Source organism: Maylandia zebra, linkage group LG9 (assembly GCF_041146795.1).
Source record: "Maylandia zebra isolate NMK-2024a linkage group LG9, Mzebra_GT3a, whole genome shotgun sequence".
NCBI lineage: Eukaryota > Metazoa > Chordata > Actinopteri > Cichliformes > Cichlidae > Maylandia > Maylandia zebra.
In genome coordinates, this window is record NC_135175.1 from 8077635 (window position 1) to 8103234 (window position 25600).

Sequence of the window (25600 nt, forward strand, 5' to 3'; positions counted from 1 at the left end):
TGTTCTCCACATGTCAGCACCCTGAAAAGCATCAATTTAAACATTACAGCCTAGATTGGACATTGAACTCCCAAATGTACAGGCACTAGGCATACGGTCTGTGACTGAAAAAGGAAGTATGGGAGGATTGTGACAGGAAGTGTTCAGCATTTGGCAAAGACAAAGCATTCTGTTAGACCACTTCCAAGTATGGTTAAGGTAGTTAGCCTTCTTGCCCAAAGAATGTCATCTTATTGTTTAAAGTTGCTCCTTTCCTTTTGGAAAAACAGTGAGCAGCGAAGCTGAAACTTATCACTCCACTCACCCGCATTCTCACGCTCCCACCACAGGTTAACAGGTTTTCAAGAATAGTTTGAGTTTCACAGTCAGTTTGAGCTTGTCTGACTTGGCCTCCAAATTCTGCAGATCTCAATCCAATCAAGCATCTGTGGGATCTGCTGGACATAAAAGTCAGATCCAATGAGGCCCCACCTCACAACTTACAGGTCTTAAAGGATCTGTTGCTAACATCTTGGTGCAGATACCACAGCACACCTTCAGGGATCTAGTGGAGCCCATGCCTCGATGGGTCAGGGCTGTTTTGGTAACAAAAGGGGGACCAACACAATATTAGGCAGGTGGCCATAATGTTATGCCTGATCTGTGTATATTAAGTGATCTAACGCTGCCCAGCAGGTAGGAGTGATGCCCTAAATTGTTAAATGATGCATTGCTGCAATGCCTCACACTTTCACATTAAATTGTATTCAATTCTCTGTTCTTCCCATTCACTCACCTCCAGGGAACCCATCCCAGATCTCCAGCCGGTCATAGCGGCAGAACACACCAGTAGGGGGTGTTGGGTCGGGCTCCAGCTCAAAGCTCTCGAACTCCAAGATGATTTCCGACATTTTCGGGGCAAAGATCATGAAAGTGCAGTCCAGGTTGTTGGGGTATTTCTCGGGGAACCCAGGTGACTTAATGATGCCGCTGTTGGAGGTGAAGTTCCTGGAGCATTCTGGACCTGCAGGAAGAATGACAGGAAAAAGTGAGATGAGAAGTGAGAAGATGAATGGGGGACAAAGGAAGACATTTGAATGACTATTGCTTAAGTGAGTTGCTTAGGTGTTAAAGTAAGTTTTAGAAGCTCAGCCTTCCAGCTGCCCTACTGAGGGGAGGACAGTTTACGGCCCATAGGTGCAAGACCACCTCAGTAGTTCTTGTTTTCACATCTGGATCTCTACATCTGGATGTTCAAAAGCTCAGAGCTTTTGAGCATCACACTCCATCACTGTATGTGTGTTAAAACTGGAGGAACATCTGGGCTGAAAGTGTAAACATTAGTGAAAGGCCTCAATCACCAGAATCGGGGGAATGATGAATAAAGAGCTTGATTTGTTCTGATGTTCTCATGTCTGCGAAACATATGAGAGGTGCTCGAGCAAAATTACAGCGTCAGTGATGGAAGGCAAAGTGAATGACTGCGCATTCATCAACACGCACGCACGCACACCTAAACACACAGTTTTACACCAGGAAAAGTCAAAATATTTATGCACAGCTCCCCGGAGAGCTACCTTTCAGCTGATGAGGAGTATTAACGCATTTCCCATGGCAGACACTTCTCACAAGCACAAAATTATGATTTAAGAATGATTGACATGTGAGTCAAAAAAACAAAAACAAACTGAGACTAGCAGCTGCTTGAAAATGTTTAAATGTATGTGACAGACATTAGGATGCGTTCACTATGCAGACTCAAGCATCAGTCCCAAGTGTTAGAAAGCGCCTGTTTTATACAAACATATACACAGAGATAGAAAATCAGAAAAAAAAAAACAGAATTACTGTTGTTCGGGGCAATTATTTTGAGCCATTAGTTGTAGAAATGTACCCAGGATAACATCATTTTCATGCCTGTCTGGCAGCTGGCGTGATGGGTGCAGGTGGGGCCAATCGAAACCAAAATTGCAGGGAGTTATCATTAGACAGAGCCACTGTGCCGCAGTCACTGCAGCTTAAATGAATGTGGCAAACTGCATTTTTTCCATCGCCACTCAAGCATCTTGCTGGGCCCCTAATTGAAGACCATCAACCCCACTTGAGCCTGTCCACCGGTGCTTTGAGTGAAGGGACGGAGAGCCACGTTGATTTTCTCCCCTCGTCCCAAGCTGAAAGCCACAGCGAGCCGGCGCTTTGACTCCAAAAAGAGTTGACATTTAGTGCGGCGGCTAAAGTGTGGCTTTCGCGAACAGTGGGCGCCATTAATTTCTCAGCTTCCCCCTTCGTATTTACCCCAGGAAAAATTCGGATTGATTTTTGTTCAGGGAGAGTGCTCCCCGGGATGAGAGGGTTGTTGGATGCTGGAGATTTGCACTTTGCCACATTTGATATTAATGTCACGCAGTTCTGGGGGTGGGGGGGTAAAACTATAGATGCAAGCCAGTTCTTTCTGTGGTGAGTGTTCTAGACAGCTGTAGCATCCAGAGTGCTATTCAGGTCAATGTGTTGAATTTCGTGTGGATATTGGCTCCGAGCTCCACTCTCCATCCATTTCATCAGCTTCTACCATGACCCTTATCTCAGCTCAGCAGTTGACCAGAACAGATTTAAAGTTAGGAAATGGTTCACGCTGAAAACCTGTCGAAATCCAAGCAGTAGGCTGGCAGTCAAAGAGCACAGTACCACTACAAATTTTTGTTAGTAAAACTACAGCTCTTACAGTATCATTTCTACTGGTTTCTGATTATCTCGGCTAAACACTGGTACATGCTTCCCTTATCATTAGAAGACATAGCATACATTTTCACTGCTATGCAGATGACACCCAGCTCTATCTGTCCATGAAGCCAGATAACAAACACCAATTAGTTAAACTGCAGGAATGTCTTAAAGACATAAAGACCTGGATGGCCGCTAACTTTCTGCTTCTTAATTCAGATAAAACTGAGGTTATTGTACTCGGCCCTGAAAAGCTTAGAAATATGGTATCTAACCAGATTCTTACTCTGGATGGCATTACCTTGGCCTCCAGTAACGCTGTGAGGAACCTTGGAGTCATTTTTGACCAGGACATGTCCTTCAATGCACATATTAAACAAATATGTAAGACTGCGTTCTTCCATTTGTGCAACATCTCTAAAGTTAGAAATATCCTGTCTCAGAGTGACGCTGAAAAACTAGTTCATGCATTTATTACTTCCAGGCTGGACTACTGTAATTCATTATTTTCAGGATGTCCAAAAAACTCACTGAAAAGCCTTCAGCTAATCCAAAATGCTGCAGCAAGAGTCCTGACAGGGACTAGAAAGAGAGAGCATATTTCCCCTGTTTTGGCTTCCTGTTAAATCCAGAATTGAATTCAAAATCCTTCTCCTCACATACAAGGTCTTAAATAATCAGGCCCCATCTTATCTTAATGACCTTGTAGTACCATATCACCCTATTAGAGCACTTCGCTCTCGCTCTGCAGGCCTACTTGTTGTTCCTAGAGTATTTAAAAGTAGAATGGGAGGGAGAGCCTTCAGTTTTCAGGCCCCTCTTCTGTGGAACCAGCTTCCAGTTTGGATTCGGGAGACAGACACTATCTCTACTTTCAAGATTAGGCTTAAAACTTTCCTCTTTGCTAAAGCATATAGTTAGGGCTGGACCAGGTGACCCTGAATCCTCCTTTAGTTATGCTGCAATAGACATAGGCTGCCGGGGGATTCCCATGATGCATTGAGTTTTTCCTTTGCAGTCACCTTTCTCACTCACTATGTATTAACAGACCTCTCTGCATTGAATCATATCTGTTATTAACCTCTGTCTCTCTTCCACAGCATGTCTTTATCCTGTCTTCCTTCTCTCACCCCAACCGGTCGCAGCAGATAGCCCCGCCCCTCCCTGAGCCTGGTTCTGCCGGAGGTTTCTTCCTGTTAAAAGGGAGTTTTTCCTTCCCACTGTTGCCAAAGTGCTTGCTCATAGGGGGTCATATGATTGTTGGGTTTTTCTCTGTATCTATGAAGCGCCTTGAGGCGACTTATGTTGTGATTTGGCGCTATATAAATAAAATTGAATTGAATAGTTACCAAGGTCCCCCACACCAGACTTCTCCTCTGAGTGCTAAAAGGCATTAACCAGAGATACTGTCCCCAAACTGAACCAACCTCACCGTCAACATTTCTGTTGCTATGTTCTTTCTGAACTGTCATAACTGAGGCGAAAGCAAGGACAAACCTTCTTATACTGTCAGCTTTTTTGTTCCTGGCTGCATGCAACTCCCTCCAAATGAAAAAAGAGGAGCGAGAGAGACAGAGCACTCTGGTTGCTCCCACCGGTGAGATAATCACCCAACAGATCTCTTTTATCTGCCGTCTCCACATGGGAGGGCTTCTGTCCCCAGCTCCTCTCACTACGCCCAGGATGTTTTGTGCTGATGCGAGCGAGAGGCAAACAGAAAAGCAGTCACGCTTTCCTGTCGCATCGCCCCTACATGCGCTGCGTGTGTCTTGACAAGGAGCTTCAGGAGACAAATATATCCAGCTGTCAACCAAAGGCTAACACCCTGCACCTCAGTTACTCCCTGTCTCTCCCTGTGCTGTTTTACTGCTGCAGTTGTGGGTGTCTCTCCTCGTAGATTTCTTAAAAACAGGAAAGGTTAAAAAACAGGTTTGCAAACATGAAAAAGTGTGACTGAGCAAGCACGCGCAAACTGCAGCTTTTAAACTTAAAGCAGAAGGACGGGGCAAAGAAAGGAAGAAGCAACCTTGAGCGCACAGCATTTAGTGGCAGCCTCCAACCAGACACTCCACTGTTTACCGCTGGCAGTAATGACTTCTGTTAACTCTCATTTATATGGAGTCCTTCTCTGGATGGAGGAGTAAACAGATGTCACTGGCAACTTGCTTCCTGAATGATTTGAATTTGTTTAACAGGGCAAGTTGTAGCTGGCAAAACGATATCTAATGGGGATTTGATTTCAATCTTTGCTAGAGTGAGAGATTCATAATGAATGCTAAATAAATGTGGTCTGGACATTAAGGCAGTGGTGCGCCTTTCAACTCTTAAGTCTCCCCTGATTGCTTGTGCTCTGTGTTGCTCTGAGTGCTGAGAGAAAACCGGAGACTGTGCGTTAATCATTAGAACAACCAGGGAACGGGTGTCAAATGTGACAGCCTCTTGCTATTTTCCTGCTGTCCCCCTCTTTTTCTTTCTGCTCCTTTAACACTTCAAACTTTTTTTCTTTGCATCTAATCATCACTGCCCCCCACCAACCCACCCAAGTCAGGGTGGGTTGGCTGGAGCCATAGAAGCTGAAGGTGTTGTTCTTAGGCTGTTAAGTAAATCACCACTGTTTGTGTTCTATGTCGCTCTCCGGCTGATTATTATCCCAGTTCTGCCCCCCTGCGCCATTAATGCTCCCCACCGCCTTCACGCCCGCCCCCACCCCTTCCCATTTTGTTCTCATGCCACACTGACAGAAGGGTTAATTGCCGGTGGAGAATTAACTCCTTCCACACTAAATCAAACATTAACCTGGAGCCTGTGGAGTGTCTGTCATTGAAACAGATGGAAGAGGCAGGTTTGCATTTACCCCCGCACACTCACACACACATCCTGAGGCTCTGCACAACTGACGTGGTATTTAGCATGCGCCTATGACATCACCCTGCCTTCCCCACTTACAGGGATGGATGACACTGCACTGATAGGATGGGGGTGGGCTGGGGACACAGTATCCCTCGGGCTCCCCTGAAAGAAATTTGTTGTCTCGAGTTTCCATGAGGGCCTTGCATGTGTGTGTGTGTGCGTGTGTACAATGACAGTGCGTCTCCAGATGTGACCTCTGCCATCAGGCATCAGGGTGTGTCGTCCACAAAAGCCACCCTCCCATTAGGTCCCACTCAGCACACGCACACACCTTCAAAGTGTTTTCACAGGTGTGTGCTCAGAGTAAAAGCAACCACATCTCCATGACATGATAAACAGGGCCTTTGCATGAGAACATATATATTTTAGTGTGGCATGGTAGGCCTCACTCCAGGCTTAGTCATTCTGCCGAGCAATTAGGATGAGCTGTGTGTGTGTGTGTGTGTGTGTGTGTGTGTGTGTGTGTGTGTGTGTGTGTGTGTGTGAGTGGGGTGGGGGCTACCAGTGGCACTATCTCTGCCTGCTCTCCCACTTCAATGGGAGCTCGGCCAGCCTTGGAGCAGCTCTAAGCAAACTGAGGAGCTGCTAAAAGAAAACATATGTTGCGCGTGTGCGCACACGCGTTCACTTAAAGAGGACGGTTCTTTCAGATGACAGGACAAACACGGATCTTCTTCTTACAAAAGCAGCCGGATTTCATTGGTGGGTAATCCAACATCAAGTCATTTTACACTGAGGGGGGGGACGCATTACTGCTTTTCACTCTCATTGTTGCTCGATTTTTGCAAGTCGAGGCCATTGTTTTCCCAGCACATTCTTTTTAATCGACATTTTATTTTTATCTGGGCGTCAAATGCCTCTGTAGAGACGCACAAACACTAGCAGCTTGCTGAACTGCTCCCTTTGGGCCAAACACTCCTCCCTCTCCGACTTATCCCTCTTGTCTATCTCTTTCTTCACCACCATCTAGCTCTTCCCGCCTCTCGCCAGACCTCAGCCAGCAGAGTGAGGCTGCCAATTTGTGGGCTATAAAATAAATAGCCCATGCTAATTAAGATGGTTGGATGGGACTGAGGAGTGGAGAGGGGGTAGAGACTGATGCAGAAGCGGCCATAGAGAGCCTGCAAAACAACCTGTTCTCTACCAATTAGACACTTTGCAGGCATGCCGCTGATGAAAGCCAGGGGTACAGATGCCAGGATTTTTCAAGTGTTTCTGAATTTGTAACTACACAGCTTACAGCTGACGTGAGTGAACCTGCACATATAAACATACTTGTAAAAGTTGGCATATGATCCCAAAGGGGGGCTGTGCATTTGAATATGTTTGCCTTGTGAGCATATTTATCTTGCACACGACCTTTGCTTCTGTTAAACCCAGGATGAAAGGCAGCGGCAGCCCCCAAGGTTGACTTCCAGTGAGCCGGGGCCTATAATCACAGTGATAAACAGCCTGCATTCTTTGCATTTCCCTTCATTGACATGCACGGGCGTGAGTCTCCCGTTTCCCCGTCCGTTATCGGAGCATCTGTGTATCATCATTAACGTTACATGTGTTAGCCAACACAATGTTTTCCCAACTAATGCCGTGCGTGTTGATAAGCTGCGCTAATCAGCTAGCTTTGTATCTCTCTTTCTGCTCGGTCCTCTCTCTCTCACTCTCTCTCACTCCAACAAACAGAGCTGCTAATTGATCTCAGAGCCCATTCTTGGCAGGAGCCAGCACCACAGTAGTCAAAACACAGAGTGAATTCAAAGCTTAACGATGGTCTGGATCCACTAAGAAAGTGATGGCGCACCCACGGTGCTCTTCTCTGCAGGGGGGGATAGCACTGGGTGAAAAATATTCATATGAAAAAGTTCGACCCTGGCCCCGATTTGCTCTCTGTCCACGCTTAGACTCATGTTTCTTGCTAGATTCCCTGTGAGTGTTCAGCAGTTCTTCCCTATCGCCAAAGGGCCCCTAACACGCCTCATTTATAATCAGTCCTGGCTAATAGATGAGACTGGGAAATACCAAGCTAATCGTGGAAAGAATGTAGCAGATTTAACTAGCCTATCAGGGGGGAATGTGTGTGTGCGTGTGGACCGGTTTGCGTATGTCGAGGTGTGTCGCTTTGATCTCGTAAATGGACCCACACTCCACCAGCTGCCCTACTGTGATGGTGACACGCACAAACCCAGACATACAAGCACAAACACACACTCGCTCAGATTAAAAGCAAGGAGGAACCTTGCTGGGCTATTTATCATGTCTCCTGGGGTCACGGGGGGCTGTCCCATAGACTGCTGCTAGGGTTAATTAATAAAAGGAGTCTGTCGCACCTACCTGGCCACTACTCACTCTCTAGATATGCTGTTCTCCTCTGCCTTCTTCCAGTCTAAACAAAGGAAGGCAGCAACCCAACAGGAAATTCTCTTTCTTGCTATGCTTCGGTCTGATAAGACAGACATCCCCTGATAATATTTTTGATTTAACATACTGGGCTCTCACCTAAAATTACCCAGAGGTCCTATTTTTAAGTATTAAGGGAGGAACATGACTAACTGCATACTACTGTGGTGCTGAAAGTGTTTCCTCAGCTAGAGCCCTGCTAAGTGGATTGAAATAATTTTCTCCACAACTAGCACATCAGAGGTTATAATAGCTGGTTCATACCCTTGCTGTGGATTGCCATCTGACAATAAACCAACACTTGAAACAACATTTGTTAAATCAGCGCTTAGAAAATTATGCCCATGCTTATTGTCTAATAATTCACACCAGATGAAAACTGCTACAATTATGGAACATATGGGACTATGATTCATTGGTTTTGAATGAAGCATATTGCTTGCCATATTGCATTTGCATAATTTGATGCTCTAATGCCTTGACTAAATCACAAACAAACCATGAAATTAGATGGAGGGGCTCTTTCTTGCTTCATTATCAGAATTATTCCTCCAGCTTTTATAGCGTGTTGCACCGCGTTTGATAGATTTGACAAATTAGGGGACTGGGACAGCGTTCCCTCAACTTAAAGCAAGATGTCAACAATTACTTTAAGGTGTCACCTCAGACATTTTAAATGTAATACCAATGCAAATAAGAACAAAAGAAAGATCATCACAGAGTAAGCTTGCTCGAAAAAGGAGGAAAACACAACTTTGAATTCCGGGCAACTAAGTTTCCAATGGTTTAGCGAACCACAGCTGATGCAAAAAGTGCTTCAAACTGCAGTTCCAATAATGGCCACTTGAGGTTGTCTTCAAAAAGCGAGCCTCATACATCAGTGATAAAATCTCAAAGGTAAGAGAAGAAATAGGCATGTCAACAGCCAAAAAACATTTTGGATCTCTAATGCAAAGTTTATGATTAACAAGGGTGGACGTTGTTTTTTTTTCTTACCCATCCATTTAAAATGTTTCAGGGCTTAAAGCACTGTATGATTGAGAACATCTGCAGTTCAAGTGACAGGTGTAATAATAATAATGGATTGCATTTTTATATCGTGCTTTTCGGGGCCCTCAAAGCGCTGTACAATTCCACTATTCATTCACTCTCACATTCACACACTGGCGGAGGCAAGCTACAGTTGTAGCCGCAGCTGCCCTGGGGCAGACTGACAGAAGCGAGGCTGCCATATCATGCCATCGGCCCCTCTAGCCATCACCAGTAGTCGGTAGGTGAAGTGTCTTGCCCAAGGACACAACGACCACGACAGTCCGAGTCGGGTCTCGAACCGGCAACCTTCCGGTTACAAGATGAACTGCCAACTCTTTGAGCCATGATCCCGTGGTTATAACAGCAGTGGTTATAACTGCTAGCTGTCTAGTGAGGTATTACCTCAGCTAATTGAAGCCACAGAACGAGGCCCCTTGACAGTTTTTGTGCTGTTAATCGTCTTTTGGAGAATTTTGTGCGCAATTATGTGACAAGTGATATTGCTTATGGTTTCATTATTGTACTAACAAATCGTCCAAGAGGAATTTCAGTGAGTTAAATTCCCAGAAAGGTGCTAACTAAGCTAGCTAATATTTGGTAATAATAACTCACTGAAAAATGGCCCCTTCTGGCTCCAAAAAACAAGCAAACAATACAACTGGTGACATCACAGCAGCTCTGTAAATCTTTAATATACAGTCTGTGTTCAAGAAGAGCTACTAAATTTGCTTTGAGGTAAGTTTTGTCAGTTGCATTTCTGTTTGTTACTCTGCAGCATCCCCTTTTCTTTTTGTTAAAAAGAACAAAGGAGAAATGATTTCCTCCATCCTTGAATAACAGCATGCACAATTTGATATTGCTGATGTAAAATATGCAAGATAGCAATTTTTAAATGTAGAATACAAGATAAATATATTTTTAACATGAATGTGAAAAGGGCAGCACGGTGGCACGGTGGTTAGCACTGTTGCCTCACAGAAAGAAGGTCCTGAGTTCAATTCCACCATCAGGCCGGGGTCTTTCTGTGTGGAGTTTGCATGTTCTCCCCGTGTTTGCGTGGGTTCTCTCCGGGTACTCCGGCTTCCTCCCACCGTCCAAAGACATGCAGCTTGTGGGGATAGGTTAATTGGATAATCCAAATTGCCACTAGGTGTGAATGTGAGTGTGAATGGTTGTCTGTCCCTATGTGTTAGCCCTGCGACAGACTGGCGACCTGTCCAGGGTGTACCCCGCCTTTCGCCCTATGACAGCTGGGATAGGCTCCAGCGACCCTGAAAAGGATAAGCGAATGGATGGATGGATGAATGTGAAAAATATTGCTATTGTGCAAAAGATAACTGTCACCTACCTGTCTTGAAGATCTCGTATCGGATAGAGAAGCCTGCTCCGTGGGTCTCGTAGTCGGACACAAATTTGATGAAAAGCTGGTTTCCAGAAGAGACGACTGGAGAAGGGGCAATCTTTCCACAGTACTTCCCCACCAACTGACCGCTCTCATCGGTGCCATCTCGTACCTCCACATAGTCATATCTGAACAGAGAGGACACAAGGGCGGGAGTGTCAGTCCCACAATGTTGTATATGAATCATATTCTTTTTTGAGTCTAGTGTTTAGGTAATAAGGTTGAAAATCAGACTATTACTGCTATTATGTGCATGTGCACACATTCTCAGAGGACCACAGAGCAACACAACATACTGTGCAGGTTATGTAGTGGAAATAACACACTGTGTGCTAATGAGGTCTCAGGTTAAAACTCGGAGAACAGGTGGGCAGAGTTTGCTTTCATTATATCGGTGTTCAATGAGCACACACACACACACAAACGCGCGCACACACTGCAGAGGTTTTTCTGCTCCCAGCAGCACCGGGGTCAGATTTATGTAACTGCTTTAACTGGTGAACTTGAGCTGAACAGTTGTCTATCTGCTGTTTAACCACAGGATAACAGCCACAGTGAGCCTGTTCTATAACAGAATAAAACGGGACTCCAACGTAATTATATTTTGGCCTTTGGCTTAGATTGGTGTATAGAACGAGCAGGTGCTAAAGCTATTAAAACACACACACTCAGAGAGACACACACATGTACACACACTTGAACATCACATTCAAATGGAATTTCAGACCCACGGCTATTGAAGGGAGCAGCCACTTAATTGAGTCAGCGCAGAGTTTAGGAGTCGAAGAGGAAAACAGCTTTGAAATAGGACACACACACACACACACACACACACACACACACACACACACACACACACACACACACAGATTCTAGCATGTGAAACTTAAGTTGGTAGAGGAGAAATCAGAGTGCTTGGCAATCGGGGGTGGTCTAACTAGCCCCTGGTTATCTGTGGGTGCGAGTATTTTCAGGCACTTGTTAAAGGTGTACATTAAAAGCATTTGAGTTGCGGTTTTCACTCTAGTGCCTGCATATGTGTGTGTGTGTGTGTGTGTGTGTGTGTGTGTGTGTGTGTGTGTGTGTGTGTGTGTGTGTGTGTGTGTGTGTGTGTGCAAGTTTGAACGATGTGCAGGGATGAGTTTTCCGTGCTGTGTTTTGACTGTGAGTGACAGATTGAGTGCTCCTCCAAAAGCAGATTTCAGTTCAGGTTTCCAACATTCCTAATTGCCCAGAACACGAATATCCTGCCAAGTTTTCCGCTCTCCAGGCCACTTACTGTGGATATCCATACCCAAACCACAAGGGCCTGTGGCACAGTTCCTCCATCTTAATCAGGAACCAGACGAATAAAATATAATTCACACATAGTACATTTAAAATAAAACAAAAAAATTGATATATGTGTGTGCAAGGCGCAGCGAGTGTGTGGTCACAATCAGTCGTGCACATGCTCTGTCTGTCTTCTTAGAAGAAAATATGTGCCTTCTGGCGAGCAGGAACTCTTTTCATAGTTTTCCTTGATTCCCAAATTACTGTCAAAACACTGGGGCTCCTTAGTGATTCCAAACTCCCTTAATGCGTGGGATTTTACACAAAAAGGCGATTTACACTTTGAATGATGGCGAGGGTGGACCAAATCCCTCAGGTGAGACCTCACATGTATCAACATGTACCCTTTGACACCTTTTTCTGCTAAATGGTTTACTTCACCTGCCTCAAATTTTTAAAAATGTTTTTGTAAAACAGGAATTGAATTACCAGCGGTGGTTTGGGATTAAGTGGGAAGGGGAGTGCCCGCCGGGTTTTCATATGCAAAACATTAAGGCGAGCAAGAGGGACTGGCATGTGAGAGGCGAGGACAGAGGGTAACTAACTGTGGAGCTGGACAGAAGTGTCAGCGCTACAAATTAGGTCTCCTGAGGCAGCGCGGTGGATGGATGGCTTCACTTGTCTTTCGGCTCAGATGGGGTGATCTGGGGTGATATGGAGCTGTCAAGACACACTGAGCCTTGTTCTTCTTCTTTCCTTTAAATCAGCGGTCCTCAACCTTTTTGCGCCACGGACCGGTTTGTGCCCGACAATATTTTCACGGACCAGGTGTCGCGGATAAATACAACAAAATAAAGCTAGTACCGGTACAGAAAAAAAAGAAGATCTATTCAAAACAAACGTGAAAAGACCCAGGAAAACCGAGTTAACGAAAAAAAAATGATAACAAAATAACGCTAAAAACTGATAAAAACCCTGAAAACCATACATTTCACACCCGAGTCTCACTCTCGCGGCCCGGCACCAAATGACTCACGGACCGGTACCGGTCCGTGGCCCGGGGGTTGGGGACCGCTGCTTTAAATCTTTAGCGTGTCAGGTTAAAGGTTTGATACCAAGAAAGCAGCTGTCTGCCTGCCAACAGCCTTGGATAGCCAGATGTTTACACTCGAAATCTTTTTTCAGAATGACCCCACACACAGGCGACGTCACTGCATTACAACTGCCATCAAAATCTGACTGAAAAGATTGGGTTCACTTCATGTATTTTTAATATGTATTGTATTTATAACACCCTGTAGCTCTATAATATTTCTGAGGATGGGTGTGGTCCAGAGAGGTTGGCACATGGCTGCCCCTCCCTTAGCGTGGTTCTGCTGAACGTTGCTTCCTGTTAAAGGGAGTTTTTCCTTCCCATTGTCACCAAGTGCTTGCTTGTAAGGGGTCAACTGATTGATGGGGTTTTCTCTGTACTGTTGTCTTTGCCTTACAAAATAAAGCACCTTGAGGTGACTGATTTGGCACTATATGAATAAAACTGAATAGATTCTAAACTGATTGAGTCACCTGAGAAAACAGAGTTTATTTTCAAAAGTCTTACTGGCATAGGCATTTTCTTCATTTGAGTTTAACTCTTGACAGAAAGCTGCAACAATAAGATTTCTTCCCACTTTGTTTCGAGTCTACACACAATCAATTTCTTCTCTCCTCTACTCTCCTGTCCTCTCCTCTTGGTTCCCAGCTCACAAAAGAGAACATCAATCTTCCCATGGCCCTGCTCTGTTCTATCAGCAGACTTATAATTCACCTCAGAGCCTCTGTCTCTGCAGCTATCCCCCCCCACCTCCCTCCCCCACAACTGCCAAAAGCTGAGCATTGCCAGATGCCTAAAAAATTGATGCAGAGATGCATCACTGCGATGAAGAACGAAAGAAGAGCAAGCTGCAGTACAGCCGATTTTCTGCAACTGATTGAGTTTCTGTGTTTGCATGCATGCATGCATGCACACGCATACACACACACACACACACACACACACACACACACACGTGTGCAAGCTCAGCATTAGGCGTGTGAAAAGAAGCTAGACAACTAACTAACTAATGTTTTCATCTCATCAGCCCTCACAGACTGCCTTCTCACCCCTCCAAGCAAAGAGAGGAAAAAGCTTGTTTTGGACTTCTATTTTGATTCCGATCACACCGAGAAAAGCTGTTTACTGCATTTCCACCCTGGCACATCATCATCATCAGCTTGGATGGCCCTCGTGAAGACGGCGCAGCGGGAGCGAGACTGCAGATGGAAGAGAGAACACGCCCCGGGGGGTCCTCGCTGTGGAAGAGAACGCGAGAGGAGACCTCCTACTCCAAAATGTCTCTATTTGTTCCTAAATGACTGGTGCATCAGCCAGAACTCCAGCGGTTCTGCGCCACCGGGTCCTACATGCTCCGCTTCTCTAACAGAGAATCCATCCGGGCCCTTATCATCTGGAAGACATTACGGGAAACGCTTGGCCGAGCACTTTGACGCCTTCAGAAGTCACTCCTGTTGCCAGCTGTGTTAAATGCAGCTCTAATCTGCTACTCTAAACACCTGTGGGTGCTCACCTCTAGGGGCTAAGAATCCTGAGGGGGGGACAGAGGACAGTTAACAACTTTGATTTTAGATATTAAAGGCAGCACATGAACATGGCCTACTTATAAACCTCCCCATAGTTTTGGGGGGTTTGCCGCTTGTCTGCGTCCCACTGACCTGTCGAGCTAAACCCAGATTCCTCCTCCCAGGAGCCTTTGCGATGACCTTTTATGCTGCATCACTGCTGCTCTTGTTGTTATTCCCCATGACAATGCAATCTAGTTGAGCTGTGCACCTATTTATCTGTCTAGTCTGCTTTGGGCCTGGGTGGGCCTGCTAGCACACCACAACACACACAGATAATTACACACACACACAGTTAGCTGCCTACCACAGTGCTAATAGTGAAAACGGTTTGCCAATCCAGTGGGGAAATTAAAGGAAAAAAGAGAGGGAAAGAAGCGGTGGGTGGGTGCGGAGGTGGTGGTGGTAGGGGGGCAATGTAATTCTCAACGACCTTCGCTTCACCGACTCAAATATATTAGCCTGCCTTCTTTCTTCAGGCACAGAGAGAAAGCAATCCGCTAGTGTCAAACGAGAACATTAGCCCTCCTCACAAAGCTAAAGAGAAGGCGACAAACCACCGGCCTAACAATATAACAGTTATATTGCCTGAAGCTTTCCCATGGAAATAATCTGTCCTCCCTCTATAAATGTCTGCTTGATATGGTTCTACAAAAGCAATGCAATCTAAGGCAATGCAATAACACTATGACAGACTGTATAAGGCTCACACAATTGGTTAGATTTCTTAATCAGACCATTTATAAGCTCATGCTTGCTGCGGGAACCCCCCCTCAGAACAAGAGCTCTTTCTTTGCTATCGCCCCTTGCTTCAACTGCATAAAGAACAAATGCCTGACCTCCTTTCTCAAGCATTTCTCTGTCTGCAAGCTGACATGAAAACATGTCACCTATAACATGTAAAAACAGCTCTGGGGAACATAAGTGGAACTGGCTAAAAAGCAGACCTGGGACGGCTCTGCAGGACCCGGGGAGACTTAACAGGAAAACGGACCTTGTTGTAGGCTGTCAGAAAATTCCAGGCCCAGGGACTCAATGTATTAATGAGACTTGTCGAACAAACTGCCACTTGGGGTTTTGGTAAAACATTGTTAAGGTTTGAATAAGTGAGTGGGGGAGGGCAAAGATCAGTTGATCTCTGAGTTACTTTTTCCGAGCCTGGGGGCGGGACATGCCTCGCTCAAATAAAATGATCTGTCGTTCTCCACTTTCCATCCCTCACTGCATCCCCATTGCATGTGACATTCATTAACCTAAGCCTAGAATAACAGGTTCCATTTTTCCTTGGGCACCAGTCCAGCTTTAATGACCCTTGTGTCAGCTTGTAAGGAAGTAAGGAAGAAAAAATGAGGCCGTAAATGAAGCTTACGTCTTAATGTTCGCAGCTCAAAACATTAACCTTAATGAACTTTCTGACTTCAAGATTTCGATTGGAGGGAGATATCTAATTATTTAAACAGGAAAAAAATAAAAAACCACGGGGTTGTTTTAAGCTAATCTTAACTTCTCAAACCACAGAAAATTATTGCACGAGTTTAGGTTCTTGGAGCATGCCAGCACACCCAGTGGAATAAACCACCAGCCAATCAGGGCCGACGGCTTCAGAAGTGGTTCTCACTTGCGAGGGGCGGAGGGCATGATTGGTTAACTCGCCAACCATGCTTCTGTATAGATGGATGGAGATAAAAAAGATGGATGAAAAGTTGGATATTCCCCACCCAGATGGCCCAGCTGCAACCATCAATGGGCCTCTCTGGGTGTCACCCCCACACGGTTAGACGTATTTTTAGACGCTGTAGCTGTTTCGGATTTTGCAGCGGCCCTGGCCACACGTTCGTAAGCATATTCGCTTTCCTAAACTGCAATTATCATTAGCATTGATGGATTTAGCATGCTTCCATCCATTAGCTCTCCTAATTACACTGTCGAGAGATCTGCCATCGCCAACAATCAAATTAATGAATTTGGCTGTTTAGACTCAATTATTGCACACCCCCACCTCCCCACCCCTTCTGCAACAAGCACAATAATCCCTTATTCAGAAATATGAGCACCCAGACTGACAGGAGGGAGATTTCTGCCCCCGGGGGGGCTCCTTCCCCGCTTAGCACAGAGCAGGCTCACACTAATGTGAACTTAAGGGATGATGGGAGGAGACAAGAAACAAGTGGGGGAAATAAAACTGACCACAAAAGCTCCCACTGTTAGCAGGCTGTCTGAATTGCCTGTGCTCACCTCACAAGTGAGGCCCACTGCACTTTGAACCCTGGGGAAGTATGTTCAGCTGATTCGCTTTCTGCTCCTATGAGCCACTGACGTGCCTTCAAGGCCAAAACAGAGTTGTGCATATTTCCAGTAATTCTCCATGGACACACTTGGACTTTATTCCCTTACTGGAGCAATGAAGCATGACCAAACGGTCATAACTACTGACTATCTGTCAGTAGTTACCTTGTAGTTCCTTGTACTAGTGTGATACTGCTAATTTGGAGGTTTAGGCCTTTTAAGGTATTATTGAACCAAAAGTAAAACAGGTGGTTCTTTTTAAGTAATGCACTCAACAAGATTTGGTTTTAATGCATCTGAAAGTTAAGTCCTGCTCCAAGACAACTCAATGAGAAGAAAAATGTGGATGAAATGCAAAAAAAAAACAAAACCCTGATGACTTTCCCTTAAGTAAAGTATTAAAATAAGAATGAGCTGGGCTTTTTCCCACATATAACTCAACTATTTTCAAATATTCTCAATAAAAATGAAACTTTTTTTAAATGTTACATTTTTTATCAGGATGCAATAATGCTGTGAGCGGTGCTGCCAATATTTCCTTTCATAGTACACATTTTGTTATAATGAATATTGTGGGAATGAGTAACTACAATCAATTAGAAAACTGCCCATGGCAAAATGGGAACACACATTTAGCACAACCCCCCCCCCCCCCCCCCCCCCCCCCCCCCCCTACTTAGTATGCTTGGGAAATGAATCTGTTTTGCATACAGCAAATACAGCATACATGCTTCTGAGTGCAGATCGGAGCGTTCGCACGCTGAATGTATGCGTTTCCAAATGAAGCGACCAAGCCTTTGGGGTAATTTCTTGAAACATTTCTTGGAAGTAAAGTAGCTATATCTGTTACGGCCTTATTATGTAGTCAGCTTGACTTGGAGCTATTATGAAGAACTATGTCAGCGATACACCGGCTCCTGAAAAGGTTTAACATGGACAAAACACAGTTAGAAACTGTGTGATATCATTTACAAAGGAACCAAAAAAGGCCGGCAGGAAATTAGTATAACATTTTTTTTTTAAGTATGAAAAGAGAGCAACCAAAAAAAAAAATACAAAGGATGAAAAAGGTGTGTGATTTCTTAAAGATAGCAGAGAGAAAGACCGAGTGAGAGAGGGGAGAGGAGCACTCCAGTCCATTTCTGGGGCCATTACAGGAGGGAATGACTCCCATTTGTCCCACCTTGACATTTGAGAGGATCTCTGATTACACATGAGAGAGGGGCAGGCAGAGGTGAGCGAGGAGAGAGTCCTCCACAGGGGTCTGTGGCACGGCTCAGATGATACGCCGCTGTTACAACAATGAGAAGTCAAGGGTAAAAATAACAGGGCATCGGGAGAAAGGGGTGATGTGGCACAGCAGGGCCGACTTGGATACTGTCTTTTTTTAAGTGTGCTATCCCTGCCCTTCTTCTTGTCTCCTGCTCTACCCCACGGAGCACCTCGGTGACATAAGTACACGTGCACCCTGCTGGGAAGGAGGGAGCAAATGGGCCCTTTATTTGAACCTGTAATGAAGACTCGAAAATCCATAACCCTCAGCTGACAGGATATATGCTGGTTTAACATTTCATCTCTTTATATGGCTATAAGCAGGGGTCAAATATGTTGTTCAAGTGTGGGTATTCGAATCATCTCTAAACACAATTTAATTTAAGAGCACAAAGACTCGCGGTTCAATGCGCTTGAAACACGGAAACATGCCGTTTATTGCATATGAATGTTTCAATATGCAAAACACTTCATTGTTGTAAGCATGCTTGGAAAATCCCAAGACTGTACGCCTCTGCTTGTGTTGAAAAATTTCATGCAGACACAATGAAAAATGCCCGATTCCGTCTGATCTAACAATGCTAAAAATGACTACACCCTTGCGATCATTTGTTTCTTATCTTGTGTCATTGTGCTTGTAGCTAACTAAGTACAGTTATGGACAAACACTTTGAATTAAAAACATACCTTTTGAGAGTGGTACGTGGTATGGTGGTACACCGCTACTCAGAATATGACTTTCTAATGACTGACACTGGTGTTTGCACAATGCAGGAGAGACTATAACCATGACACTGATCCGAAGGGTCAAAGAACAATATCCTGTTTATTCATGTCGCAAAAGGGTGTGTGCATTTGTGTGTGTGTGTGTGTGTGTGTGTGTGTGTGTGTGTGTGTGTGTGTGTGTGTGTGTGTGTGTGGTTTGGGGTATGGGTTAGGGTGCTTGTTAGAGGACAAAGTATTACTAGATATCCTGTTCATGACTGGATGTGTAGGATGTACAGTACATGATTGGGGTCAGGCTTGCTGGAACCATGTGAAAAGAAGAGCATTCAAAAAAAGAAGGAGATAATTGTAAACAACTTTGTGCTAGTGACCCACTGAACTTCACATAGGACAAAAATCAGCTATGTGAGCTCTTCTTTGCTTCAGCTTTTATGGCCTGACAAGAAAAAAACAGAAGCAGAACCAACATCCAGCAGCATCTACAGAGGTAATCATCTATCTGCTTATAGCAGCGCTCCCTGTCGAGTAATGAGCATGCTGCTTTCAAAGAAGAGGCAGGAGGAACCTGACAAGGAGAGTTAAAAAAAGGAGGAAAGGAAGGGAGGAGGGGAGCTGAGTTTGAGGTCAGCTAGAGGTAAAGCCTTCGGGTGCTGTTCAAAACTCTCTTGCCTCTCCACAATGGACAGGAAGGGGAGAAAGAGTGCGGCGTGGGTGGGGTGAAGGTGTTGGTTGTGTTAAGAGGAAACAGCTGAGGGGAGATAGAGAAGTTCAGTTGGTGATAGAGGGAGTGGAGGACAAGCCAGAAAAGAGAAAAGCAAAGCATGCAAACAGCTGATACAGGTGCCAGCACGAATCCAGTAAAAAGGTCAGTGGCGTGAGTTCTTACACATGGCTCAGCAATGCTTAGGATGCTTGAGGGCAATGGTAATAATAACTGCACCGGGAATTATTCAATTAAATAGCCCATCCATCCCCACTGACAATCTCCCTCCTCTTCCCATTCTCTGTCCTCCCTGGAGTGGGTCAGAGAGCAGTCTGGGCAGGGTACTTCATGACCCGGTCATCTGGCTGGACATCTAGTCACTTGGCTGGGAGCAGGACAGAACTGTGAACATGTGAACATTCCCCCTCCCCCGTGGAGGACTGGGACTGTGTCCTCTTCGGTATGAGCGACCGATTAAAAAAAGAACAAACTACACCTGACCTCAGACTCGAGACAGCACAACCTGAATTTCTGAATGTTAACAGGAAGAGGAAGGAAGTGAGAAGAGGAAGAAAATAAATGAGGGAAGTGTTTCTACGGTTGGGACATATGTTTGCACAGTGAGGAGATCAGGCGATGCCAGATTCGGGGCAGTTTCCTTTCAATGTAAACCAGCCCTTGGATGGAAAAGCTAATGTTTAAATCCTCGTACTTTATTTCACTTTGACAACTGCATTGTTCCCAGATTGTGCAAAGAAGTCAGATTTTCCAACGATGCAGCACTCTGAAAGCCAACCGGGCCGTGCTGTGAGGGCCACACGCCAAGCAGGGCATCTCTTCCGTGGCGATGGGCAGAGAGGCTGAATTCTTGGCATTGCAGAGCTGATTTAAGTGCTGATAACCGGCCAGCTTCTGCCAACATTTGGAGGGCAAGGTGACTCCTCCATTTACTTGCCTGACAATTGAACGTTACCGTCGAGCTGGATTAGCTGCATTATTTCCCCCTGCTTTCTGGTAAAGCCTGCGGGTGATAGACATACGTATAAGAGAGGGGCCTCCTGGTTGGTTATCCCCTCATGAGCGAGGGTCATGCTGGCGCCAGACACCCCAGCTACTTATATTACTTATAGTGCTACCCTACTGAGATAACACCACAAATGATTGCTGCTAGGCCAGATATAAAGGCCGTTTTTACAATTACCACCAGCTAACAAAAGAAATACACTTGTGAGGAAAAAAATGTAATAGTGGTCATAATAAAAAAAAGAAAGAAAGACCACAACTACTCTTGCCAATTTAGTGAGGGGAGATCAAGCAAAGAGCAAACAAAGCGAGGGATTGTGAGTGGCTCTAACTCAATCAGGGAGCAGTGGGGTACCGCCCCATCAATCACTGTCTGCTTGCTGCCCTCGCCGAATCACGCTGAGTTGAGTGGTGAAGAACCACCAGAGAGCCAACAACCCGCTGTGGTGCAAACACAGTGACCGAAAATGACCCCAGGGATCTATCTGGGGGCCCTTGGCTTCCTATTTCCTACCTACCTACCTACCAACCCTCTCACCCACTGCAAACAAACTTTACCTTAAGAGAACCCCCTCTGGAGACTTTGGCTTGATTGTCTGAATAGAGAGCCCTGTGGTCGCCGAGACCACCCCCTCCCACCTGCTGCTCCTTGTGGATCTGTACGCACCGTGGCGTTAGGACAACAAACAAGCTGAGCAGGCCACATCAATCAAAATCACGGGCCCCCTTTCAAGGTTAGACCACTGAGTGAAACATGTCTGACAAGCCCGGCCACGCAGCATTAAAGCGTCTAGAAGTCCCTCGTCTATTCAACTAAAGGGCCTCCTCTCCTTCCTTTTCTCCTCTTTTTCTTATTTTCTTACAGTTAATAGATGTAGAGAGCCGAGATTACCAAATGTTCTCCTGTAATCAGGAGTCGCTCTATTCGGCTCCCTTTTTTTCTTACAATCTGTTTTGGATAAAGAGGTTGAAAAAAAAGCATAAGGCTGACATATCTAAGCTGTGTGGGCCGCAGCTCCACTCCACAAGAAACTTCCATATAGGGGAAGCTTGTACTGGGTTGGAAAGAAGAAAGAAAGAGCTGAGCAGTGTGCCAGGAGCAGCTTAGGGATAGTAGACCCTGGCAAACACAAGGAGCTCACTCCCACACTGAGATGACAAACAAAACGGGCAGACATGTGAGACGCTGATGCTTTTGTGCTGTCACAGATATGTGACTGCTGACTTGAAATCTGGAGGTTTGTTTATGAGCCCGGAGCTTGTCGTCTCCCTCCCCCCCCCCCCCCCCCCCCCTCTTTCCCTTCCCTCCCTCCTTCCCTCATCCCTCCTTTCTCCCCTTCTCCTCTGCCGTGAAGTGGACCTGCCTCCTGCTGTGAGGCAGAGTGGCTCACCTCCCGGTTGTGGTTAGGTTGTTGTGCATGAATCAACGTGGTGACAGAGCAGCAGGGAGGATGGCAGATGCCACGGCCAGAAAGCTTTTCAATCAGACTGCCCTTCCAAGCTGCTGCCAAGGTGAAACACTTCACCGGTGGATGAAAAAAAAGACCCTGAACCCCACGGTCACTCTCACTCGCTCGCACACGCATACATGTGCGAGCACACATGTGCCCAGACCTACTTTAATCCCGCTCATTAGCTGGGGAGTAAGCCCTCCATGTTTAAGAGAGATGAAGAAGGGGAAGAAAGAGAGTAATGAGAGTGAAGGTCAGTGGTTTTCTGATGCAACATCTCTGTCTGCTGTCTGTTCTGCTCTGCCCTCCTGTTAATTAACTGCGGCTTTCATTTGCTTTTTGCTTTAAAGGCTCACCTGCCTCATTAAGAGTTGCGTTTTTTGCACCGAGAACACTCGTCTGGGGAAGTTCTTTTTTTGAATCCTTGCTGGCAAAATAAGGCTCCGTATAATTACAGTGAAGTCCAAACAAGACACATTCAAAGTGGATTGCCTGCTGACAAGCTTTTTTTTTTTTTCCTAAGGCGCAGTGTTTCAATGTAATTTCGCCTCTGATTTGATTTCCATTGTTATGAGCTGTAGGAGTGTGTTGCTGCAGAGAATATCAGGTGCACAATTTGAGCTGCCTTTGTCAAAGCCGCTAGTTAAAAGAGGCGGTGTCGCCCTACGCACTCCATTTTGCAGCGCCGATTTCACGGTGCCAATTTGACCTCCCCTACCCCCACCCCACCCCAGCATGGATGCTTCAGTGACATGCACTTAAAAAAAACACACATAAAGAACAGAGTGACAGCAGAAATAAATGCCCTCTAACAGGCTGTAAGTATCTCTAATAATCCATGTCAATTTAGAGACCCAACTGGCAGCACTGTGGATCACAGCGCCTCCTTTCAGAGTTACCACCGCCACCACCACATCACCACCTGCCAACAGAACATTTCTGTTGCATTCCTGTTTTTTTTTCCCGTTTTAATTATTTTCCTCTGATGGCTACTAAACAAACAGTCCACCTGTGGTCCTTTGCCTGCAGTTACCTTGCACAGCCAGTTTTGAGAAGAATAAGCAACACTTGTTGCACGTATGAGCTGTAGTGTCAGAGCAGCGTTTTGTTGTTGTTTTTTTTAACTAACTTTTTGTATTTGCTTAACTGAAGTCTTTCCCTGCACAAAAGACACTGGTGCTCAGGGGAAAATGAAAGCAACAATGCTGGAAAAACAGCAGAACAGCTTCAGGGACTGCGACACTCAAGCACCAACACAAGGGCTGGTTGTTTCAAGGTGTTGCAGCCCTCTTCCAGAGACCACGCGGGGAAAAGCAATGCATGTGTGTTTTGGATCTCATAAGATTTGATTTTTCGTGCTATGATAACTTTGTATTTTTTCCATCCATTTTCATGTGAGCATCAGAATTAAGTACGAATCTAGTAAATGTTATGTTTGTTTGTTTTTTAATGAGGAAATCATAGTACAACTTGTATAGAAAATAGAAGCATTCCTCTCATGTAGTGGCCCTCTGTGCAGGCTTGTGCCTTGGCATATGCCACATCCATTTTTTGCGCCTCGCCTGCAGCTGCAAGATAAGTTACAGAGTGATTGTGAGGTGGGTAATCAAAACAAGCAAGCAGCAGCTAAGATTAAGGGAGGAGCCCTTGTCCCCCACCACCACCAGCCGTGAAGCTCTGCTGGTCTTTATACTGTAGCTGCTGTGTGCTATTAAGGCTGGAATGGTAACAAGGGAATTAGGGAAAGTGGCCAAGAGGATCTTGTCCCTAAATCCCCTTCTGTCCTCCACTCTCACTTCCTAGAAACAGGTGGCAGTCACCTTTGTTGGACACTGTGCCCATGTTGAGTGGAGTTAGTGGGATTCCACATGACAAAGAAAGAGCCATGGTTACAGGGTCAGTTAATACCCCCACCCCCCACTTCCCCAAGTTCCTGTCACCTCTGGAGCTCTGACTTGGTCCCCATGCCACAAGGGGTAGGATGCCTATTATAAAAGGGACATAACAGAGAATGTTTGTCTTCCCAGCAGGCCAAGCAGCTCTGTGTGTGTGTGTGTGTGTGTGTGTGTGTGTGTGTGTGTGTGTGTGTGTGTGTGTGTGTGTGTGTGTGTGTGTGTGTGTGTTGTCAGGGGTGGGCTGGGCTGGGGGGGACTCAGTAGGAGACTGCAGCAAAGGGGCATAAGGACAGAAAAAGGAGAAAATTATAATTAAAAAAGGAAACTTTTCCAAGCTTACAGGCACCTGAAGATTTGAGGGGGAGCTCGATGACTTTTGAACTTTGTGTTGAGGTGGGATGTTTTCGATCTCACGCACAAAGAGCTGCTCTCATGCTACTCTGCACGTTGGAATTTCAGCAAGGTCTCAGGAAAATACCAGGGAAAGGCAAAGAAAGAGGAGGCTGTGTCTCCTTCTCGTTTTTATCCCTCTCTCTGTTCTAGCATGACTTCGACTAGCTTACAAACTGCAAGGGAGCTCTCAGTGAGCTGAAGACAGAAGAGCTTTTTTGGAGGGGGTTTGTTTTCTTGCTTTTTTTTGGTTTGGTCAGCAAATCCAATGCTATCAATGATTCATAATGTTGTCAGGAGTACATCATATCTCGAGAAAGTTGGCTCCCCTCCTCGACTCAGCAAGAAAGTAGGAGGAGGAGGAGGAGGAGGAGGTGGAAAGAACAGCCTCCAGCTTCAGATGAAATATTTCTAGGTCTTGGTTTAGATGAGTTTAAAACTAGAAACATTCACCAGATTTACTTGAATCTCACAAAATAATAATAATAATGATGATGATGATGACACGAGTCTGTTAATCAAATATAAAACCTTCCCATCGCTTCTTTAGATCCATCTCCACTTATACCTCCCCACGACAGAGCTAGTGGAGCCAGATGAGCCTGACAGGCCTTATCAGATAACCGTGAATAAAGAGAGAGAATAGGTGCGCGGAGCGAAAGCATATCTGTTTACTCCAGCTTTTCACTCCGGCTAAGCTCGCTCATTCCGACAACTTTCAGATCGAATTGACTTCAAATATTTGCCTTGATGCGGGCTGCGCCTTTGCCTCAAACTTCATTAGCTGCGTGAGGCAAGTGAGGGCGGCTCCAGCTCCCCCCAACCCCCGCCCCCATGAAAAACTCCACTCTGTGAAAGTCTACAACGGTGCGTGAAAGGTAAACACGTTCTGCATTCAGAATCGCAGGGCTCACTTAGTCGCCTTATCTCCGTGATGAAGTGTTTTCCTCCTCCAGCTCGCAGGATACAGGCCCCTGCACTTCCCCAAACAAACCTGTCAAGGGGAGCGAGCACGTGCAACAACAGCAGCAGCAGCACGGCAGCCAGGCTCCACTCACAGGGAAGGCTGTTTTTCTTTTCTTTTCCAGGAGCACCACTTTGAGTGCTTCTTGTTTAGTTTGCTGATAAGACCCATGTTGGAGAACATGTGGTGCATGTGTGTTCCATTTGCCCACTAATTAGATTGCAAGGCAGTGCACTGAAGCATGCATTGTAACCCCACCGCCTCCACCTCCACCCACTCTGCAGGTCCATCAGATAAGGAAGCCATTCTGGGCTCTCATCAGTTTCCATTATGTAAAGGGTTGACTTGGTGAGTGGGGCTCCAAGAGGGGCTCTGATGGCTCAACACAAATCGCACCCAACCCAACTACTGTCTGCAGATACATGAGTCACTTATGTTCCCTCACTTATAATCAAGTTACCCATGGACATTGCCATGTCAGCTATTAGGCCAGCAATCAGCCTTCATGTTGCACAGTGCCAT

The 25600-nt window shown here is 45.6% G+C and overlaps 1 protein-coding gene across 3 annotated transcripts in view; it reads right to left on the reverse strand.

Annotated features, from left to right (window-relative positions):
* nrp1a (neuropilin 1a) overlaps window positions 1-25600 on the reverse strand; it is a 63231-nt gene that overhangs the window by 31863 nt on the left and 5768 nt on the right. For 2 of the 3 annotated variants that reach the window (XM_024803694.2, XM_014410779.3), the window contains exons 4-5: window positions 10385-10566; window positions 776-1003 (exon numbers count right to left, since the gene is read on the reverse strand). In XM_024803694.2, the coding sequence (XP_024659462.1) occupies window positions 776-1003; window positions 10385-10566 (410 nt within the window). Of the gene's footprint in view, window positions 1-775; window positions 1004-10012; window positions 10224-10384; window positions 10567-25600 lie in introns of those variants that run through there. The other variant, XM_076887952.1, reaches the window with a different exon arrangement.